Source organism: Lissotriton helveticus, chromosome 5_1, assembly GCF_964261635.1.
Source record: "Lissotriton helveticus chromosome 5_1, aLisHel1.1, whole genome shotgun sequence".
NCBI classification, from domain to species: domain Eukaryota; kingdom Metazoa; phylum Chordata; class Amphibia; order Caudata; family Salamandridae; genus Lissotriton; species Lissotriton helveticus.
Genome location: NC_136065.1, coordinates 298,384,271 through 298,408,127, shown reverse-complemented (window position 1 = coordinate 298,408,127; position 23,857 = coordinate 298,384,271). Strand labels below are relative to the sequence as shown.

General features: G+C 50.0%; 1 protein-coding gene across 4 annotated transcripts in view; it reads left to right on the top strand.

Annotated features, from left to right (window-relative positions):
- KIF1B (kinesin family member 1B) overlaps positions 1-23,857 on the top strand; it is a 1,137,443-nt gene that overhangs the window by 951,250 nt on the left and 162,336 nt on the right. For all 4 annotated transcript variants that reach the window (XM_078642264.1, XM_078642262.1, XM_078642263.1 and 1 more), the window contains 4 exons: positions 2,379-2,512; positions 2,898-2,959; positions 3,141-3,286; positions 3,387-3,626. In XM_078642264.1, the coding sequence (XP_078498390.1) occupies positions 2,379-2,512; positions 2,898-2,959; positions 3,141-3,286; positions 3,387-3,626 (582 nt within the window). The remainder of the gene's footprint in view (positions 1-2,378; positions 2,513-2,897; positions 2,960-3,140; positions 3,287-3,386; positions 3,627-23,857) is intronic.

Below are 23,857 nucleotides of genomic sequence, written 5' to 3'. Positions count from 1 at the left end.
ATGAACAGTTTATCTCATCATTACAATATGTGAGGTCCCAACCTCCCACTCTTTTTGATACTTTACTTTACCATCAGCTGCATGCTACATATTGTGAATTACATGACACATTCCCTGCTCCGCCAATGACCTTACGAACCCTAGAGCACATACTCACCACTCTCTCCCCACATAAATTTATAGCACGCTTATATAACATTATGCAGACCTCTTCACTGATTATTAGTCTCGAAGCCTGGGAGATGTGGAGAGCTGACACAACCTCAGCAGTCTGCTGCAGGAAATGAAAACTCCTTTCCCCAAATTATAGACTTAGACGGATTCATTTTAAATTCCTACACCCTACCTATCGCACTCCCTTACAGGTGCACCTAATGGGGCTGGTTATCGATCCATGCTGCATGCGTTGTAGAGCACCGCAGGTTTCTTTTATCCATCTTGCTTGGCTTTGTCCAAAGGTTGCATCTTTCTGGAGAGAAGCGTTTACACATATTCAAACAATTACTGGACATGAAAAACATTATTTTCCCTTGATAGGTCTACTGGGATATGTCAAAGATGATCCCTGTACATGTAGGCGCCTTACTGCCATGCTATGTCTGCGGGCTAAACCTAGAGTGGCAATTCATTAGGGTAGAAGACCCGCTCCCACAAATAAAGCATGGCTCTAGGATGTCACATAGTGTCAGGAACAACTATCAACTTTCTGGGAACTTATGCCACTCAGCTCCCGACCCAAAGATATTTGGGAGCCATTTACAACTTGGCTTTGCGTCATGATTGCCATGCCTAGTGAAGCTTCACATATCCCTTTCACTGATTAAGGCGATGTTAGGTTAGACAGACAGTCCCGCTGCTCATTTAGCTCTCTGTTCAGTAGCCCTTCAACTCTGTCTTGATTTACTGCTCTTACTTTTCAAACCTGTTCTAGAGCGATCTGCAATACTATACTGTCTGCAATTGTGAACATGTAATATTATATCTTGGATCTGTATCCAGTGGCAATTTGGCAATGCTCCTGGTCTCTCCTTTTCCCCCTCCTTTTCCCCCTCCTTTTCCCGCTCCTCTCATTTCTCTCTCCGCTTCCATATTTAGATTTCACTATTGCTGTTATTTCCTTGTTTAAATGGCAATTAAACATTTTTTTTTTAAATTGTATTACTAAAATTAATGACATCGCCATTTGAAGCAATGCATAGCTCGGACACGCAGCTAATGTTCTGGAACTATGTCTTTTCATATGCAATGCCATCTGCTGGCTGCAAAGAGCAAACATCTGGATCTCTGCATCAATGAAACTTGAAATTCTTGTAAAGTCCATCCATCTTTTATACCAATTTTCTCTTCTGGTTTCCCCTGTAAAGTGGACAATATCAATATGCATCGCTTCCAAACTCCTCCTCTTCCAGCTGAGACCTCTACATACTTTGCACCTTAAAGGAGTTCTTAGATATCACAAACCTAAAGTTAAGACAAAAGAAATTAATATGTCATAGCAACTCTTAGTAAACTGTTCTTGATGTTCTCACTGCAGTTCCTCCTGAGCATACCCAGAGATCATTCTACCAGGTAAAAAGCAACATTTCAGAGATTTAGATGTCCGTATGTTCATTTAAAACAATTACTATATAGACTAGCACTTTAGTAGAAAGAGACTTGCTACATTAAAAGTTTATTTGAATCTCCCCCTTGTCTCTCTTTGTACCTAATTTTTTACTTGTTTTTTTTAGATTTGCTTGCAATTCAAAAATGCTCTCCAATAGTCCCTTGCTGTTCACTTACTGTTGTTGGGAGATATTACAAAATTTTTCTTTATATGTTTAACTCACTGAGAGTCTGTAAGTCTCTTGAATTGAGTTTCACTAATACAAAATTTTAACCTCCTGATGAAGAGAAAAATGTGCTAAAAATGCATCGAGATATTTAAAACAATTTATGTATAGGAATTAAGTTTAAGTCCTGTCTGAAGGCAAGAAATTGAAAGATGATTAAAAAAACCAATGTGAAAGCATCACCAATAAAAATATGTAAGTTACCAGTAAATCAAACTTAATAATGATAAACTATGCAAATCACTTGAAATCACTCAAATGCAAAATTGAGGCAGTTTTGTTCAAGAATAACATGTATTAATCAAAGAAAAGTTTAGAAACAAACGTATCAAAGGACAGCTGTGCACAGGATAACACAGCACATAGGAGTGTGCTGTTTACACAAGTTCTACTTTGATAAGGGAGTGACCATAATCCAGCCTCCCCTGTGCTCTTGCCTATTACATGGTTCTTGTGTTACTTTTATTCGCTTGTTTCTGTCTGATCCTTGCAAGTATTCTTGTGCTGCACACATTTCTACCAATAATCTCTTCCATTTTCCTCCAGCTTGACCACTGTATTCAACCAGCCGTGGTTACCAAGGATATATGCATGCTCTTCTATTCCCGGGATGCCAAGATTTCACCGCCTCGCTCCTTACGCAGTCTGTTCGGCAGTGGCTACTCCAAGTCTCCCGATTCGTAAGTGAACCAAGTTGGGATGGGATTTAGCCCTACATAGGGATGGGTGCTGCTCTCTCCTAGAATTCACAGATGGAGTCCAGGCTTAGAATTCTGTTAAGTCTGATTCTGTTCTGGAAGAGAGGAGTTTTTATCAAATTGTGTGCTTCTCCTGCGTTCCTTATGATGGTGAAGCAGGAGAAATGTAGTCCATGATCAGTGAAAGTGAGGACAGATCACTTGAACAGGAAGAGAGCATGGCCAGATATAAGGATAGTGACACTCCTATAAAAATGCAGATTTATATGGATGATAATTCTTTAGTCATGGTGGGAGGAGGAAGTAAAGTCTGTCAGCTTTTCATGTTATACCACATTTAGGTACTAAGGCCTTTTGTATTTTTCAGGAACAGAGTAACTGGAATCTATGAACTGAGTCTTTGCAAGATAGCAGATACAGGAAGTCCTGGTAAGTGACTCCAAACACATGCCAGACTCCCACATGCATACACCGCACCCACAGCATACTCCTCATCATGCTAACATTCATACCTCACACAACATGCTGCTTATTAAATACAGACCTGAACTTTTAAATGCATCCCAAGCTTGTCCTTAGGCTATAACACTTCTCCTTCTATTTGCTGTAGGAATGCAAAGAAGGAGACGAAAGATCCTGGACACCTCAGTGGCATATGTGCGGGGAGAGGAGAACTTGGCAGGATGGCGGCCCCGTGGTGACAGTTTGATCTTGGAGCACCAGTGGGAGTTGGAGAAGCTGGAACTGCTGCATGAGGTGAGTAGCCAATTATAAGGGAGGTTGTGGAAAGAAAGAGAGGGTGTCATTTAAGGAGGTCCCAAAGCATGGCATTGATGCTCCTATTGTGCTCTCTCAGGTGGAGAAGACAAGACATCTACTGCTGCTGCGTGAGAAGCTTGGCGACAGCATCCCAAAGTCTCTAAGTGAGTCCATCTCTCCTAGCCTCAGTAGCGGTACCCTCAGCACCTCCACCAGCATTTCCTCCCAGATCTCCAGCACCACCTTTGAAAGTGCCGTCACCCCTAGTGAGAGCAGCGGCTATGACTCCACTGATATAGAGAGCCTGGTCGACCGTGAGAAGGAGCTTGCTACTAAGGTAAGAGGTTGAAGCCTGGATATGAACCTGAAGTCTGCATCCTGTATGCACTGAATAAAGGAGGGCATTCAATGGGATAGGCATATGCCTTGCCACATTCAGGAGTTTTCTGTGATATGCTCAAGGAGGTCATATGATACACTGATGTATTCCACTCTGTTGCCCATACTTGGCATGTGAAAAAAGAAGATTCACTGTTGGTGAACAGATATCTTGAGTTCTCCATTGGGCTTTTTATTAGTGCTTAGGATTTCAATTAGGGATTCAGCATATGGTAACAGGATGCTTATTAGTGTTCTTATTGGTACTCTCTCACAGTAAAGGTTTCCATATGGATGGTTTTACAAATGACTCAATAAGAACTGGCAGTTGTTTTTGGGAGGGATGGTAGTCTTAGGACTCATCAAAGCACTATATTCAGGGACCCTCTCAGTAGGTCCAGGTTACACTGGCATACTCTTTTGAATAAGGAATACATGTTGGAGGATTGGTCAGTGCTGCTTCTGGACCATGACAAAGTCCTCTGACAATCTAGACAAAAATTCCTAAACTTTAAGATTTTAGACAATTGGTGCTGGATGCTTTGGAAGTTAAAATGTTGGCTGTTGCTTCCTCCCAATCAGTGCCGGTGGTGCTAGGAGGACAAATGAAATCTGTACCATGTCCTCTGGTCATGCTCAGCCTTATATTTGTTTTAGACTGTGGTTAGGTGTTAACTGTGCCTTGATAGTTCTGTTACTCCTACCCCCGCTTCACATCTGGCCTTTCTGCATGATGTGTGACATTCCAGATCTAGATATTCATATGTATAGTTGGCTAACCCACCTCATTGGTGGTAGCAAAATTGTGTATTCTTCAGCACTGGTGCCCGGCCACTACACCCATAGACAATGAATGGCCTACAGCGCTCCCTGGAGTAGGCCTACATGAAAGCACCACCTATAAACTGAACGATAAGTTGGAAGTGTTTGAAAAGGAATGGGGAACCTTCATGGGTGATATGGAGAGCTCTGTCTAACCCTTCCCCTGTGATGCCCTCTTCTGCTAGCCCTTTACACCATGGTGCGTTTTATGGCCACAACCCTTTCAGAGGATTATTTTCTCTTTGGGCAGTAGGCACTAGATACTAGCACTAGATATTGGGTGATAAATACCAGTTGCTGTCACTTTTTTCTCGTCAAGGTGGGCTCATAGTTTGACCTCTGTAGGGGTGTGTACTTCATTGCGTACCTATGTGAATGTCCTGAAGTAAAAGGATTTGTTGTTGTTGTGCATTATTATTATTAGTCATTTCTGATAGATACATCTGCCGTGTGGATTCCTCACCTTGTGAATATCCCCTTGCGTCAGCAACATTCGGAAATTCTTTTTGTAGCTTCGCGCCGACGTCACAGAGGCACGGCACCGCACGCGACCTCGCTGACGTCACCGGCGCCTATAACAGGCCCACGCCGGCGTGATGACATCAGTTCCCTTTTTTCCGCGTCGTCGACGCTAACGGTTTTCAGGGATCGTGTAGTAGCCTACAGTAACTTTGTTACTATTTCTTCGTATTTGTGTCTTTCTTCATTCTCTTCGAGATGTCGGCGAAGAAGACGGGATTTAAAGCCTGCGGTGAATGTGGCAAGACCATGTCAATCACCGACCCCCACGAATGTTGTGTATGGTGTTTGAGCTCCGACCATGATGTCGAGGACTGTTCCTGCTGCAAAAAGATGACTCCAAAAGCCTTAAGAGAGAGGGAGACAAAGCTCCTTATGGCGAAACTCAAAAGCAAAAAAGCTAAGAAGTCATCAAAATCTCGATCTCGCCGATCGAGGTCGAGGTCTCGTTCGAGGTCACACTCGGAGTCATCGTCAGCTCACGCTTCGAAGTCCTCGAAGAAGAAACACAGAAGGAAGTCCCATGAGTCACGTCATCACTCTGGGAAGGACTCTAGCTCAAAACCGAAGTCCCAGATCAAGCTCGTGAGTAAAGAAGTGGAGGTTTCGGAGTCGGAACATGAAGAGACTGTGCATCCGGTTTCACCCGAACCTCAGGAACAGGTCCATTCTCCGATTCCATCCAATCCTTCTGGTCAGGAGGATGAAGGTGAGGAGCAGGGGGCTGGTGGAGCCGAAGTTCCGGCACCCGATGGTTCATCGACTCCGGTTCCGGCACCCGAAGAAGAGGTCGACGTCGTATCGACTCCGCCTCCCCGGGAACAACCGAGAGGTCCGTATCCTGAGTTTCCGACTCCAGGTCAGGATCCTTCCCAGTTCCTGAACGCCATGTATGGTGTATATTCAAGGGCAATGTTCCCGTCTGGTGCACCTGTTGGTCCCACGGGTCCTATGGCCTTTAACCTAGGGGTTCCGCAGGCTTATGCCCCTGCACCCTTCATGCCCTTTATGCCGGCCCTACCGCCGCATTGGCATTTTCCGACACCACCGGTGTCGTCGACGCCGAAGCGCACGACGCCGGCTCCATCGACGCCGATCCCATCGACGCCGATACCCGTGACTCCGAGGCAAGATTCTGTCCGACCTCGTGTCGAGAAGCCTCGTCCGACGTCGGGTTCGACGCCGGCAGCGACCCCGTCGGAGTCGATTCCGAATCCTTTGACTTCGATTGTGAAAGAAAGGTCTCGGAGAAAGGCCCAGAGACTTTTGGAAGAGGAGAAATATGGGTATTCTGATACTGAGGAAGGAGAATTACAGGATTCTGAGGATCCCTTTGATGACTTATGTGAAGCCAGTGGTCTTGAACTGTCACCTGAATGGGAGTTGGCTTCTGTATCGAATGCTCCATCTAAGGATGTGGTGCCTTACCACACTGTGATTAAGAAGGCAGCGAGTTTACTAAACATAACTCTGCCTACAGCTGATTATAAACCCAATATTTTAACTGAGGTACTTCATTCTCCCTCATCTGTGATCGAGCCTATGTTACCATTCAACGAGGCGTTGTCTGAACCGGTCTATGAGGTCTGGAAGAAACCCTTGTCTGCTCCAGCGGTTTCTAGAACGGTGGCGAGAAGGTATAGAGCTGCACCGGATGATCCTGCATTTTTAACAACGCATCCTCTTCCTGAGAGTTTGGTAGTGCAGGCTGCCTGTTCTAAAAAATCTGCTGGGGCATTTCCACAGGTTCCTGGAGACAAGGAATCCAGGAAACAGGACCAAAATGCAAAAAAGGTTTTTTCATCAGCCAGCATGGCATTGAAATCAACCAATGCTACGTGTTTGATGGGGAGATATATCCATGCTTTGATGGACTCTGTCAAACAACTTATTCCAAAGGTTCCTGAGGATGACAGGAAGGATTTTCAAGAAGTAATCTCGGACACCCAAGCAGCTGCGAGACAGGTCATCCAGAGTGGTTTGGACACTGCAGACTCGGTGGCAAGAGTCATGGGTTCCTCTGTGGCTACTAGGAGAGCTGCTTGGCTCAAATCTTCAGAGTTTTCTGCTGATGTCCAGTCTGCTTTAATGGACTTACCCTTTGATGGTTCAGGTCTGTTTGGAAAAAAAGCTGATACTGCCTTGGAGCGTTTTAAGGACAGTAGGGCCACTGCAAAATCTTTAGGCCTTCAATCCAGGGGTACTACCGGAAGACGCTTCAGAGGATTTGGCCGATCTTCCTTTCGATCTTACAGATCATTCCAGCAGCAGCAGCCTCAGCAGCAGCAGAACACGCTGTACAAGTCGTACAGAGGCAGACAAAGACCCCGTCCTAGAGGTCGTCAAGCTTCCTCCTCCTCCTCCTCCTCTCCTTCCCAACCCCCGGCCAACGCAGCAAAGCAGCCCTAGATCCGCCATTCCGGATCATGTGGGCCCAGTAGGGGGTCGGCTTACTCATTTTCTACAAGATTGGGAATTTATAACATCGGATCTTTGGGTTCTCAATCTTGTAGAGAATGGGTATGCTCTTCCTTTCCAGGAATTCCCTCCCAATTACCCTCCTTGCCAGGGTTATTGTTCGGAAGACCACCTGCTTCTCTTGCAGGAAGAAGTCCTGGCATTATTTCGAAAGGGTGCAATAGAGGTGGTTCCAGAGCAGGAAAGGGGTCAGGGGTGCTACTCCCGGTATTTCCTGATCCCCAAGAAAGATGGCAGACTTCGGCCAATCCTGGACCTCAGGATTTTGAACCTTTACCTGAAGCAGGAAAAGTTCAAAATGCTCACTCTTGCACAGGTTCTTCAGGCGCTGTTGGAAGAGGACTGGATGGTGTCGATCGACTTGCAAGATGCGTATTTTCATATTCCCATCTTGAAGTCTCACAGAAAGTATCTCCGTTTCACGGTTGGGTCACAGCATTACCAGTTTGTGGTCCTTCCGTTTGGCCTTACTACTGCACCTCGAGTCTTCACCAAGGTGATGGCAGTGGTGGCAGCTCATCTCAGGAGAACGGGGATTCATGTATTTCCGTATCTAGACGACTGGCTGATCAAAGCGGAGTCGCCAGAGAAGGTGCTCCATCATCTGCAAGAGACAACTCAGTTGTTGCACAGGTTGGGTTTTTCGATAAATGTACCCAAGTCTCACCTGGTGCCCTCACAGCACAACCTGTTCATAGGTGCGGTACTGGACACAACCGTATGTCGTGCATTCCCTCCCCCTCAAAGAGTTCGCGACATACGGGAGATGATTCCTTTATTTTACAATGGAGCGGTCGTTCCAGTCCTGAAGGTCCTTCGCCTACTCGGTCTGATGGCTTCATGCATTCTGTTGGTCAACCATGCACGCTGGCACATGAGGGCACTCCAGTGGTGCCTCCGCAGGCAGTGGTATCAGCACAACGGAGATCTCGGAGTCAGTGAGGATCTCCAGAGAAGCTGCAGCGGATCTGTCTTGGTGGAGCGTGGAAGGCAATCTGTCACAAGGAAAGCCTTTTCAACTTCCTCCATCGATGGCCACAGTGATAACGGATGCATCCACTCTCGGGTGGGGTGCTCATCTGGGAGACCTGGAGGTCAAGGGTCTTTGGTCTCCAGAGGAAAGGTTGCTTCACATCAACCTTCTAGAATTGCGGGCGATACGTTTGGCGCTCAAGGCCTTCCTCCCTTCCCTTCGCGGTCAGTCAGTCCAGATCCTGACGGACAACACGACCGCGATGTGGTACATCAACAAGCAGGGAGGAGTGGGGTCGCAGTGTCTCTGCAGAGAGGCTCTGCGTCTCTGGTCCTGGGTTCAGGACCATCAGATTTGTCTGATGGCAAATCATCTGGCCGGGGTTCTGAACGTTCGTGCAGACAGTCTCAGTCGGCAGTTCTCTGCCGATCACGAGTGGAGGCTTCACCCGGAGGTGGTTCACGACATCTTTCAGATGTGGGGGACACCTCGGGTGGACCTGTTCGCCACTTACGAGAATGCTCACTGCCTGTCATTCTGCAGTCTCCAGTATCCGATGCAAGGAGCCTTGGGAGATGCGTTTCAGTTGAGTTGGGACTCGCAGCTCCTTTACGCGTTTCCTCCCATACCCTTGATTCCTCGGGTTCTGAGGAAGATTCGCCAAGACCGGGCCCAAGTCATATTGATCGCCCCGGATTGGCCAAGAAGGGTGTGGTATTCAGACCTTCTCCACCTCTCCTCTCACCCGCCGCTCCGTCTCCCTCACAGGGCAGATCTCCTCTCTCAGATGGAGGGGCAGGTTATACACCCCCCACCTCCAGACCTTACACCTTCATGCCTGGAGATTGAGCGGGGCAACCTGATTTCTTGTTCTCTCCCTCACGATGTGGTGGATGTCATTTTGTCAGCCAGGCGTGACTCCACTAAGTCCATCTATTCTTATAGGTGGTCTAAATTTGTTGTTTGGTGCAGGGAGAAGTCTATAGACCCTTTGAGGTCCCATTTATCTGATGTGCTCCAGTTTGCCCTTTCCCTGGCCCAGCAGGGGCTTGCTGTTGCCACGGTGAAGGGTTATCTGTCTGCGCTGTCGGCATTTATCTGTATGCCTGACCAGCCTTCTCTTTTTAAGTCTCCCATTGTTTTAAGGTTTTTGAAGGGCCTTACTAATAGGTTCCCTCCTACACCCTTTGTTGTGCCTCAGTGGGATTTGAATCTAGTTTTGACATTTTTGATGGGTGCTCCCTTTGAGCCTCTTCACAAGTGTCCCATGAGGCTTCTAACTTTGAAAACGGTTTTTCTCGTTGCAATCACCTCGGCAAGGAGGGTAAGTGAGCTTCAAGCTCTTAGTTCCAAGCCCCCATTCCTGACCATTCATGCTGAACGAATGGTTCTTAGGACCAGGGCTGCTTTTCTGCCTAAGGTGGTGACTCCTTTCCACCTTGGTCAATCCATTACCCTTCCTACCTTTTATCCTCCCCCTCACCCTTCCAAGGAGGAGGAGAGATTACACCGTCTTGACCCCAAGAGGGCGGTGTCTTTTTACTTGGACAGGACAAAAGACTGTCGAGTGGACGACCAGCTCTTCGTTGGCTTTGCTGGCTGCAAGAAAGGAAGAGCGGTCCATAAGAGGACTTTGTCGAGATGGATCGTCCTCTGCATTAAGATCTGCTACTCTTTGGCTGGTAAGGACCCACCAGAGGGTATTAGAGCACATTCGACTAGAGCAAAGTCTGCAACATCTGCTTTGTCTAGAGGTGTACCTGTTGAGGACATTTGCAGAGCCGCGACTTGGGCCTCCCTCCACACTTTCGCGAAGCACTACTGCTTGGATACCGAGGTGAGGAGGGACGGCCATTTCGCTCGCTCTGTCCTCCAAGATTTCCTGGTATAGCAGAGTGGACACCCTCCTCCGGGAGTGGGGACTGCTGTGGGACTCTATTCACAAGGTGAGGAATCCACACGGCAGATGTATCTATCAGAAGAACAAGTTACTTACCTTCGGTAACGCTTTTTCTGGTAGATACTATATCTGCCTGTGGATTCCTCACTGACCCACCCGCCTCCCCGTTGTCCACTCTTCTATGCCAGAGTTTCTATGATGTGTTATTTTATTGTCATGGGAATGTTCATTTCAAATGTTGTTATTGCATTTGCTTCACACTGTGTGTGTTACCTTGGTTTCTGTACTATGTATACTGTGTGTACTTCTACTATCATCGGTCCGTCCGTGTGCCTCGATGGCACGGAAAAAAGGGCGGAACTGATGTCATCACGCCGGCGTGGGCCTGTTATAGGCGCCGGTGACGTCAGCGAGGTCGCGTGCGGTGCCGTGCCTCTGTGACGTCCGGATCCACGTCGGCGCGAAGCTACAAAAAGAATTTCCGAATGTTGCTGACGCAAGGGGATATTCACAAGGTGAGGAATCCACAGGCAGATATAGTATCTACCAGAAAAAGCGTTACCGAAGGTAAGTAACTTGTTCGTTTGACTCCTGCATTAAGAAATTGCCATGTTGTGCTAACTTCTGAAGACATAGATGTCCCTGTATTTTAATATCTGTGTGTCTCTCATCTCTTTATTTTCGTTTGCTACACAACCAACTTCACTCCAACCCTTGTTTTTGCCTCTCAGTAGTCCCGGTTCCTATTGCCCTTCCCACCCCTGTCCCTTGGTGATTATGCAGCTGTGACTTTGCCATGGACATGCTGATAGTCCTGACAGTGCCCCTGTTTGCTTATATATGTATACGTTTGAGGCATGTGACCTGTAGATTACATGCTTTGCATACTCCTGCCATCTAGTGTTGGGTCCGGATGTTTGCAAGTTGTTTTTTTTCGAAGAAGTCTTTCCAGTCACAAGGTAGGGGACTCCTCCTTTCTGTGATAGTGCGCATGGGCATCGACTCCATTTTATAGATTGTTTTGTTCCGCCATCGGGTTCGTACCTGTATTGCTGCACTCCGGTAAGAAACCGTTCCTCGGGTTCCCCTCGGTGCGCAGTTCACTTAGCCCCAACATCATTGTTATTCGATCGCATTTCCCATTCTCCACGTATTGTATCGGTTCACAACAATCTGTTTCGATCGGAATTTTGTGGAAGGCTGTCAGACCTAGCCAGGTTGGATCGTCTCGCAGTTGATGGAACGGACTCCATTTAAATTCTGTCCTCTGTGCCACGCCAAGTACCCGCGCACCGACTCGCACGAAGTGTGCAACTTGTGTCTCCCTTTAGAGCATGACGAACTAGACTGCGACGTGTGCAAATCTTTTCCATCCAAGAAAACGCTCCGTGTCCATTGGGCTCGACATCACAAAATGCAACAGCAGCTCCATTCCGGATCTCTTTGGAGACGAATCCGAGCGAGATGTCGACGATGCGCAAGGAGCAGAGAATGAAGATGAGCTCATTTCCATGTCAGAAGCCGACTCTGACATGGATGAAGAGATTCTGCCGGGTCAGCGTACGTGAATACTGATACTCCCCAGCCCCAACCGTCACTGTTGCCCAAGAAAAAGGCAAAAACAACAGGTGATGGACAGAATGCAGAACAATGTCATACATTCACTCCAGTACAGAGATCTGGGCCTAAATCCATCGCTTTTTTGCTCGCCATGCCATTCCAGTTTGAACCCAGCCATACGCAAATCAGTATTGACCCTGTGCCCCATGGGAACAGTCCAGCCCGAACTGCCAAGCCAGGTCCTCCCTGGACTGGAAATAAGCATCCAAGGACCGGTTTCGGGCTTTCAGCCCTCATCAGCCTGGATAGCTTGATTCCAGTGGCATGGAGAGCACGGGACTCACGTCTGAGGCACAGGGTCAAGGCGGATTTGCATATGGCCATGTCTGTATTGAGGTGGTGTGGTGAGCAAAATAACGATGGATTTAGGCCCAGATCTCTGTACTGGGGTGAATGTATGACATTGTTCTGCATTCTGTCCATCAACTGTTGTTTTTGCCCAAGAAAAAGGGCCTGGACCTCCCTTCTGCCTTTGGGCCAAGGTCAGCACAGAGAACACTTTTCAGCGGCCCGCCTTCTGGTTTGGCGCCGACACAAATACTAAGGCCTTTTGGCTCGGGATTGAGTCGGCCACATTCGAATATCAAGCCGAAATCGCATCTAAACCGAAATTCTTTGGGAGTCAACCCCTTCAGTACCAAAACCATCTTCTGAACCGAAAGTTTTGCCGCTGAAAGATAAAACAGCTCATGCTCCATCAAACGAGCCTCATTCGACGTCCCTCCTTCAAACACTGACCTAAAACAAAATGAAATGGTCATCAATCCCAAAACTGGACACATTCAAACAAAATTGCCAGTGAAAGGCAAATCTTCAGGCCCTTTTTTCTTCATTTCTTTTAGTGGAACAGTGTGCGAATGCCTTAGGGCTTCAAAACGTGTACTTTTTGTGGGCGTCTTATGTCGGCGACGGACCCGCACCTCATTTGTATGTTGTGTTTGGGGGAGCATCACGGCACCACTGACTGTGAGGCCTGTCAACATTTGAAACCGAAGTCGCAGCGGGAGCGCCACATGAAACTGCTCTCGGCGCATCTCTCTAGGTCGACGTCCTCCACTCGGTCTGCTTCGGCGGACGGCTTCAGGTACGGCCGTGGTCGTCGTCCTCGCCCTTCTCCGATGTCACGTGAGCGTTGCTCCCCGGTAGGTAATTTCGCAGTTCGTCCCCGGGGGCTGGTTTCCGGCCTGCTGGGGATGTGGACTCTCTGCGGCTGATGCAGCCCCGCGTGTTGTCCTACCCACCGTTTCCCGTTGCTGGGGCGCCGAGAGTCTAAATGGAGACATACGCGGCGGCTTTGCAGGTCTCGCTGGCACCTTCCCCTCCTGGGGCGTCGGCGGACCCCTGGCCTTGATCAGGGCCGTCTGCGTCGCCGCTGGTGGCTCCGGCCCCGGCGCCGATTGGTTCGGATCCAGGCTTGGAGGATTTGGTGCTGTTGGGGTACGGCTCCTCTGGGGCACCGCCTTCAGGCCACGGCGTCTGTCTCTCTGCAAACTCCTGCGGGAGTCCCTGTGGTGTCGCGGGAGGTTGCCGGGGCTCGGGTCACATCCCGAGCCCCTCTCGGTCCTTTGACAAGGTGGTCCTGTCTAAGGTCGCGGTGACGCAGATACGGCGCTGGCAGCAGCTAGACCATGCGGAGCCACAGGGGTCGGTGAACCCTCCTTGTCCCAATCCGAGGCCGGGTGAGGACCCCTCGTACCTCTCCGGGCCCCTCTCGTCCCTCCCCACAGGCGGCTGCCTCGACGGAGGGCGAGTGGGAGGTTGGATCTTCCTGGCACCGCCACGTGGGTTGCCGAGCGATCTCCGCCTCATTCTGGGCCGCAGCTGGCGGAGGGCTTCGTGTCACTCCCCAGGCCCATCTCTCTCCCCCCCCCCCCCCCCCCGCAGGTGGCTACCTCGGCGGGGGTCAGGTCGGCGCTGTTCTGGCGCCGCCCCGGTGCCGGTTCGACACCAACTCCACTCCAGTCTCCGGTGTGGGGCGACTTGGAGGAACCTTGTCCGGCGACACCTGATGGTACCGACAACCTGCCTCAGGTAGCGGACTCTGCGGCTCCGTGCAGGGGTCGTACTGCGGACTCGGACGCTCCTTATTCTCCGGAGGCAGGCTGTATATTGGTGTCATCCTCCCCGGAGACCGGTCGCCGTGTGGTGTCTTTTTCACCGGCGTCGAAGGGAGGCTCCCTGTCCTTCCTGAGGCAGAGGTGTTCGTCAGAAGAGCGGCAGGTCCCTCATTCTTCGGCTCCTTCTGACTTCCAGGTCTGACCCTTGCCTGTCACGCTTGGCCTCGGGGACGGCCGCTTTAGTTTGCAGCCGTCGCCCACGGAGGAGCTGCTTTTCCTGCCGCGGGGCCTTACGGAGGCAGGTGCGACCTTTGCTCACGCGGTGTCCACGGTTGTGGGCATCCTGTGTATGGGTGACCCGGTGGCTCACTTTCTGGCGGACCATCTATTGGAGGTCCTCCACCAGGGCTCTGGTGGGAGGGAAATCTTACTTCCCTTTGAAGGTTCCCTCCTTTCTTCCTTGACGGGGGCTTGGAGGCGTCCTGCCTCAGGGGACCCGGTGCCTCAACATGCACTGGCACCTCCCGGCGCCGCATGACCCGGCGTGCCTTTCCCTCCACCCTTCTGCCTCCAGTCCTTTTTTGCAGACTGCTTTTCCCTCCCTACCGCCGCTGTTGTCTCCGCCATCCCGAGAGGCCCCTGCTGGACTCTGTGGGGCGCAACATGTTCGCCTTGACCAGCGGTGCCCTGCAGGCCCTGAATACCTTTTGTGTGCTGGCTCGGGCCTCCTCCAGTTTGTGGGACTCGGCTGAGTCCCTGGGATCCGCAGCGTCCCAGGAGGGTGGTCAATTGGACTTAAGGCATCATGCGTTGGATGGCCGGGAGCTTGTGGCGTTTATTCTCCGCTCCGCTCTGGACATCCCAGAGGTGCTGGGCCGGGCCATGGCTTCCTCGGTCGCTCTCCGTCGCCATGCTTGGCTTCGGGATGGAGTATTACCTGAGAATATTCGGGAGCGACTCACTGACCTTCCGTTTGATGGCAGCCTGTTGTTCCATGCTTGGGCCGACTCCGCCATCCACAGGCTCTTGGCAGGGCTCCGTCCTCCTGCTCTGCCTTATCCTCCTCCTCCATCCCCTCCTCAGTGACTCCTGAGTCAAGTTGATTCTGGGCCTACTTAGGCCGGTTGTTCTGGCTGTGGAGTGTGTTTTCTGGCCATTTGCGTCCTTCCTTGGGATTTTGGTATTGTTGGCTGCTGGACGGCCCTTTTGTTGATTATGTGTGTGTGTTGGAATTGTTGCGCAGACTTGGCCCTGAGATTAGGCCTTCTGCTTGTTGGGCTGCTTTTCAAGCCTTTCGCGGGGGTGTTTTTGTCCCCGTAGCCCTTTTGTTTTTTCCTCTGCTGCGGAAGTTCTTCCAAAGAGGGTTCCTTTATTTTAGGACTTATCGTACCCTTGGTGGGTTAGTCCTAGCTGTCATATGGCTAGCGCTCTGCTGGAGGGTTCTGGTTGCTTTTGGGTGCCTCTTCTCCAAGGTGTTTGTGTAGGTTGTGTTGCTCCTTGAGATAGTTTGCGCGGCCACTCGTAGTGGTGTGCCCTCCTCCTCTCCCTGCTCCTTCCCTGAGGTCTGGGATGATCCTATGTTCTCCCTTGCCAATCGCCGCCTACTCGACCTTTCTGGGGCTTCGGGCTGTTCCTCTTACTTCTGGCGGCTTTTGACTGCCAGCGCTGTCTGGCAGGTTGTTCTCCACCTGGAGTGGGTTTGCCTCCTTTTCCCTCGCTTCCTTGGGTCTTCTAGGCTTCTTCTTCTTCTTCCTCCTTCCTGTCTTGACATTGGGCAGAAGCTGTGTTGCCTTGTGGAGCAGTGGGGTGCCTCGGCCTCTCTGACCTTGCCCTTGGTTCCTCTTCAGCCTTCTTCTCCCTCCTACATCCTTTGGGGTCGGTGGGGGTCTGCTTGAGGGGTTCCCTTTGCCTGGCATGGACAAGGTTCTACCTGGTCCACAGATCTGGTTCCCTGTGGGGCCCTCTGTTCTGTATTGGCTGGTGGTGTCCTTTCTCAGACCCTGCTTCCCAGGAGGTATTGCTAGGGTATCTATTCTACGTGAAGGAATCTGCGGCCAGTAGTCTCTATCAGATGTACTAGTTACTTACCTTCGGTAACGATTCTAGCCGCAGATTCCTTCACGGCCCGCCCTTCCTCCCCTATTCTGCAAGGACCCTTAGGTTGGTCTTTGGTACTCGCCTCCTGGTGAGAGTCTGTATCTCCTGTGAGAGCCTTCTTTGTTCTTGACAGGTGGCTCCTTCTGGGGTCGGTTCATTCCTCCTTTGGTTCTTTGGAGGATGGGTCCCGCTGTTTGGTGCCCTGCTGCTCTGGCTACTCCAGGTTGGGGGGGGGGGGTTGCTTTCTATCCCTGTATTCCCTCCCCTTCCTTCCTTCCATTGCTATCTTCTGCTTAAGGGTCATCTGGCCATGTCTTGCCCTTGTTCCTTGTGGGTGGTTGCCCTTTATGTTGGGGTGATATGATAAAGGGGATTTATAGAGCGCACGTTCACCTGCGGTTTCATGGCGCTCAAGTGGAGGGGCTGAGGCGCACAGCAGTGTGTTGGAATTAGTTGTAGGCTAGGGAGAAAAGCCAGCTCTGAAGTGACTTCCTGAACTGGGCATAGGAGGGTATAAGGCAGAGTTCTGGAGGGAGGGAATTTCAGAAGAGTGAGGCTTGGGTAGAAAATCTCAGGCCACCATGCTTCTTGCGTCTGAAGGAGCAAGGGGACAGGAGATTGGAACAGGAGGAGCGTAGGACGCGGGAAGGGACATATCGGTGTATTCGGGAAGCAATGAAGGAAAGTCCCTTGAAGGAGAGGGCTTTGTGGATCAGGCAGCCCAATTTGAAAAGGCTGCGGTGGGCCACCGGGAGGCAATGGAGGCTCTTAAGGAGGGGTTTAGTGTGGCTGAACTTGGGCTGCCCATGGATAAGCCTGGCTGCTTGGTTCTGGACGAGTTGGAGTTGGTGGGATTGGTATGCGGGTATAACGGCATACAAAGAGTTCGCATAGTCAATGCGGGACATGACTAGTCCCACGGTGACCTTAACGAGAGCTGCATGTGACAACAGTCTGCTAATTTTCCTAATTCGGCGCAGGTGGAAAAAGCAGACAGAGACCACCAAATTGATTTGAGCCCTCATGGAGAGGTCGTCGCTGATGGTAATGCCTAGGCTCTTGACAGAGTTGACAGGGGATGGAGGGGAGCCCAGGGAAAGGGGCCAGAAAGTGGAGTTCCAGGGGTTACCTAGGAGCGCCGTAAGGACCAGCTCAGTCTTGTCAGGTTTAAGTTTGAGCTGGTTTGCGTTCATCCAACTGCTGATGAAGGTCATGGTGGATTGAACGTTCTCAATAGAGATGGGGGGGGCGTCAATGTTGAAAATGAGCTGCAGGTCATCGGCATAGTTGAAAATGACTACTGATCTTTTCTGTAGTTTGGAGATCAGGGGAAGAATATACAGGTTAAACAAAAGGGGGGAGAGGGAGGAGCCCTGAGGGACTCCACAGGTGAGTCTTTTTCCTTCCGAGGCGAAGGGGGGGAGGCAGACAGCTTGAAAGCGGTCTTGGAGAAAAGAGGTGATCCATCTCAGCGGTGGGCCCCGGATGCCGGTGCTCTCGATCCGATCGAGGAGAACAGCGTGGTCAACGGTGTCGAACGACGCCGACAAATCCAGGAGCACCAATGCTGTGAGGTGTTCTGATCGACTCCCTTTCTGAGCTCATCATGGACGGCCAGGGCAATGGACTCAGTGGAGTGTTGAGGCCTGAAGCCGGCTTGGTGGGGGTCCAAGTAGTGGGTGGTTTCCACAAAGGTACTTAGGCAATTTGCCACAAAGACCTCCAGGATTTTACCCAGGAAGGGGAGAAGCGAAATTGGGCGAAAGTTACATAATGCCCCGGATCGGATCCTGCTTTTTTGAGAAAGGGCGAGACCACAGTGGTTTTAAAAGAGTTGGGGACCATGCCGGAGGTAAGGGAGTTATTAAGGAGGGAGAGGGGGGGGCCAGGGATGTTGAGGAAAATCTCCTGGGCAATGTGGGGGGGGCGGCTGTCCCGCAGAGAGCTGGAACGAACTTTCCTGAGGAGGGAGAAAAAACCTCTTCAGTGATCATAGGGAAATTGGAAAAAAGAGCAGAGTTACGGGGTGCGCCATTAAAATCAGGGGGTGAGATGGCCTTGGGGATAATTGTTTTGATTTTGGTGATCTTCTCGATAAAATAGCTATTGAGGGAGACACAGAGGTATTGGGATGGCAGGGGTTCGATAGTGACACGGTCAGGTTTCACAAGTTCGTCCCAGATCGAGAAGATGACTTTAGCTTTACAGGTCGAATTCAAGATTTTAGCGGAGAAATATTCGGTTTTGGCTAGGAGCATGGCTGCTTTGTATTCTTATAAGGCCGTAAGAAAGGTGGATTTCTTGAGGGGACAGTAGTCCAGTCCCCACTTGCGCTCAGTTTGGCGCAGCGTGAGTTTCCTTTCTTTGAGGTCCTTAGTAAACCAAAGCTGGGCATCGTGGGGCCTCTTCTTCTTAAGTTCTTTAAAAGGGGCAAAGTTATCTCTAGCCTGGGCCAGCCAGGAGTTGAGATCTTCATCCTGTGTGTGAAGTGAGAGTGACGGGCTGGAGGGTTGGGAGGTGCTGGGCAAAGCAGAAGTGAGGGATGCACAGAGACTCGTGGGGGGAGTGTGGGGGGAAGGGTCCGTGGAAGGGACGAAGGTGCCATTTTTGTGTAACAGAATCCCGGCATTGTTCAACGTACTGAGGAGGTCAGGGTTAATGGGCCATTTTCCCTGGAGGGATTTAAGCTCTGTGGCTGTGTAACTGTGGGAGAATCGGGCAGAGTGAGTAGCCCCAGGCCCCGGTCGGCCGCGGACGGGCGCAGACGGGCTTGCCTTTGGCGCGCCAGCGGCGCGCCCGCTGCACGCATCCACTGCGCAACGGGAAGCACATCCCCAGTTATGGGTGGGGACACTGCGCTAATCGCGGTGCTCCGCCCTAACTGGCAGCGAGGAAAGACTGCCGTCCTGCGTGAGCCTGCACCCTCCACAACAATCGGGAGAGCCCTGTGGTGGACCGGGATGCAGGCAGAAAGCGCAGGAGGTAAGGAGGAATTCTTTTTGGGGTGGCTTGGAGGTTTGTTCCCCTTCCTTGCTCAGGTTGGGGGTGGTGGGTTTCCTACGTGTACCATGTCCTTACGCATGTTCCTTGCCTCCCGGGCAAGAAGGTGGTATTCTGTCTATGTGCTGGCAGGGTGGTTGCGCAGAGCTCTGCTCGCTTCTTCTTTCACTGCCTTGGGTTCTGGGGTGTGACACTACTGTGGGTGGTGATGTTAGTCACGTTTCTTTCCAAATTTTCTGCTTTTCGCACACTGTTCCCATGCTTTCACAGTTTATCTGGTGGTTCCGCGTTGTGGTGCAGAAAATTTCTCCGAAGAAAACTGACGTAGGCGTGCTGGAGCGGGTCTTATGTGAACTCGCTGACATCACGTGCACGGACGACGCCTGGGCGGAGTCGCGTGATGTCGTCCCGCCCCCGGCGTGCTGGGATGCTGTGGCAAAATAGTTTCCGGATCCAGTCTCACACCTGGGGATCATTCTACGTGAAGGAATGTGCGGCTAGAATCGTCTCTACCAGATACATCGTTACCGAAGGAAAGTAACTCGTACACCAGCAATGGAAGAAGATTACCACATTCCTCTCGAGAAAGCATGTTGCAACTAATCCCACTGCTCCTCCTCTACCACCTCCTTCCTCACCTAACCCACATTTGTTGATAACACCCACAAATTCACCACCACCACAATCACCTGACAATCAGGATGACCGGGACTGGGTAGATGATAATATTCCTGATCAATGGAAGGATTATAACACAGATCCAAACACAGATAACGATCCAGACTTATACCCTACAAACCCCTCTCCACCTGATGATAATATAGGGTATATAGACCTAATAAATAGAGCTGCTGAATATCATAGAGTTCAGCTTCATAAGGAGTTGTTTGAGGAAGATTCCTCTTTGAGACACTAAGCTCTTCCCAAAGATCCACTCACACATTGCCTATGCTTAAAGGTATGCTAAAAAATGCAGGCGACATCTTTAAAGATCCGGTTCGCCCACGCATTCTTACACCAAGGGTGTTTAAAGAAGTATAAATCTGCACCATCAGCCCAGTTTACATCAAAGGTCAATACCATTAGATTCGTTAGTAGTTTCTAACGCTTGTAAATGGGCTAATTACAAACATCGGGAAATTCCCCTCCTCTTGACAAAAAAGAATAGCTGCACAGGCAGCCAATCATTGGTGTATTGCTACTACCCAGGCTCTCTTTTTCTACCAGATGAACATAAGTCTAAGGCATACGACCAAGTTCAGGAAGGAAAACTAATTTCAAACACATCTATTAGATGCGGTCTAGATGCAGCTGACACTATGGCATGTGCAATCAACACCAGTGTCTTGTTACATAGGCATGCCTGGCTTAGAATTTCAGGGTTTAAACCCGAAGTACTGGCTTCCATCTTAAACTTACCTTTTGATAAAACAGCATCTCTTTGGACCTGTTGTAGACACTTCCTTAGACAAGATGAACAAGCATTTGCAATGCAATAGGTCTCGCATTTGCAGGAGTTTAAGATATTGGCATTGTAAATGACAATGCCTTTTATTTATGTTTTAAAAACCAATACATAAATAAAAGGCACTGGCATTTAAAATGCCAATAGCTCAAACTCTCACAACTGCGAGACTTATTGCATTGCAAATGCTTGTTATAATTGCTCCCTTTAATTTAATTGCTCGGTAGGGTTTTGATGTATTTTTTTCTCCCTCTCACATAATAATAAAATACACGATACAACTGAAAAGCTTGTTAGAAAGCATCACTAGTAAAACAGTCAGCTGTTATTATTTTTAATTTTACAATATTTATTGCACGCATATAATAGGTTGATCACTTAGGTGCCTGTTATCTCTTTTTCTCTTCGTGACGCCTGCTTGCAATAAAAATGTTACTCACGGACTCGTCCCCCGCCAGGCCACATTTTGCGCCTGTGATTATCACCACGATGTCATGTTTCTTGTTTCTGATACGCAGGGGCTCAGTGTCCTCCTGTCTGTGAGTGAGAAATTAATTAGTCACTCTATGTGGGCCTAACGCCGGGGGTTTTATTGATCAGTCAGCAGCGCACGGCACCGAGTACTCAACTCTCAGATTGAGTCCCCTGCGGCGCCGCTTCTGATGACACTTTACCTCGAAGTTCCTCCACTCCGGTGACGGTCACATTCGGATTATTAATCCCGGCTCCCGACAGCCAGAAGCAAGCACTGCTGAGGGCAGTCCACGCTCCCCGGTCACGTCACGAGGTGCTTGTCTGAAAAGCGCGGCACCAGCGGGCCTCAGAAAATATGCAGGAAGGACAGGCTGCCGGGCAAATTTTAAACATTTAGCAGCATTCTCAGCCACTCCAGAGCTGAGAGCAGGCAATGCCAGGCATCGTTAACCATTAATTTACTGCTCGAGCCCAGCCGCTGGCAGCACGTCTTTGGGGAACAGCATGCACAGCGCCAATGGAGTGCGCTGGCACTATCCAGAGTTTTAGAGTGGCATTAAATGCATGACAATGAGAGGTGCTCTGCCTGTTTGTCCTTTGCCGATGCAGCTCACAGCGGGTGCCGCCGGTCGGTGCCTGCGCTCCAGCTGCTCCCACGTCAGTGTTCATTGCGAAGTCTCACAGAAGTAATACGGCGGCCTTTATAATTTATTTGGGACACTGTACCCAAATAAATTATAAAGGCCGCCGCAACGGGCCAGTGCCACCCTCAAAATAGTGCCGCCTAGGGCGGACCGCCCCCCCCCCCCCCCCCCCTAGCTACGCCGGTGCTCGAAGGCCTAATTTCACACCAGCGTATTCAAAACTGAATTAATGGCCGCTTCTAACCACACTGATATGCATTAACTCTGACATGCTGCCTTACCTAGGCTTCAAAATGTACGCGCGCCGGTGACAAGTGCTGAGTAAACAATATGCCGCCTCGAGCCGGCAGGAAGTGCGGGTAAATCACCTGTGTAATGAGACAATCAGAGCTGGCAGCAGTGGCCGATTATAGCGCGAGCCTTGTAACGGGCCCTTCTTCCAAATTCTCGGCTCGTGGTGCCTTGGCGGGGCTTGCTGGGCTTGCTTGTGTGCTTCCCAGAGAGACAGGAGATTGGGAACGCGCACGCGCGGCCGGCGCCGATCGCTTTCCAGAGCGTGCGCGTGACATCTCCTGTCTCCTGGGAAGCATAGCCGGTGACTATAGTATCGCGCCTGCGCGATGGCATATGGCTTCGCCATATGCATCGCAGGCGCGAGACCTAAAAAGGATACACACGTTGAAAAATCTATGGGAGCCTTACAGTCCCCATCCAATCGGGATTCTTTCCGTAGCTCCTACAGAGGGGGCTCAAAAACTATATCTACAGACAACACCTCTACATCATTTAGAGGTAACAATCAATCATCCTCTTCAAGGGGTTACTTTCAAGGTGGATTTAGAGGCAATAGTGGTAAAAGAAGAAGTACAGGTTCCACACCCACAACAAACCAGCAGTGACTTGCCTCACCTCCCTCCCTGATTATTCCACACTGGTCGGGGGACGTCTCTCCCAATTCCTCCCAGTCTGGCAAACAATAACTTCAGACAGATGGGTTCTAGGAGCTATCCAATCTGGTTATTGACTGGTGCACACAAAATGTCACTAGAGCATTTACACCTCCTCACACAAGAGACTCACTATCTTCTGCAAAAAGGAGCTATGGAGCCCGTACCATTGCAATATCAAGTATCCGGCGTGTACTCCCTATATTTTCTCATACCCAAAAAGGACAGCTCTCTCAGGCCTATATATGACCTCAGAGAGCTAAATCACTGCATTCAATCAGATCACTTTTATATGGTCACACTGCAATACGTGCTCCCACTCCTACAGCAAGGCGACGTTATGTCCACTTTGGACTTAAGGGACGCATACTTCCATATTCCAATACATACCGCTCACCGCAAATACCTCAGGTTTATGGTAGTGGGATAACACTACGAGTTCAAAGTGCTTCCATTCGGAGTTACCATTGCTCCCAAAGTATTCACCAAATGCCTGGCAGTAGTCGCTGCTCACCTGCGAAGACAACATATTCATGTCTTCCCATCTTCGACCCTCCAACACACAAACATATTTGGGAGCCACTCTCAATACAAAAAAAGTTATAGCCTGTCCCAATGCAGCCAGAATCTGCAATATTCAGGTTTTAATCTTACAGTTTTGTTCCATCCGGTCACTTCCAGCTTGAGCATACATGCAACTGGTCGGAATCATGCGATACTTCAAATGCGTCCCCTTCAAGAATGCTTAGTACGTCAGTGGAATCAGTCTCAGGGTCAAATGTCAGATCTAGTGGTGGTTCACGGCCGCACTCATCACTCTCTGCAGTGGTGGACCCCACAAAACATATCCCTGGGCGGTCTTTCATTGACCCAGTTCCACAAACAGTGCTAACAGACTCATCGCTCACTGGTTTGGGAGCTCATCTCCAAACTCAAACAGTTCAAGGTTTGTGGAGTCAGAAGCAAAAGAAATTTCATACAAATCATCGAGAACTGCTAGCAGTATTTCTATCGCTCAAAGCCTTCCAGACTCACCTTGCAGGCAAAGCTGTCCTAATCCGCACCAACAGCATGACAGCCATGTATTACATACAAAAACAGGGATGGGGGGCACTCTCTCCAGTTGTCACGCCTTGCACAAGCCATTTGGAGGTCGGCCATACATCACAACATATTTCTCCTGGCAGAACACCT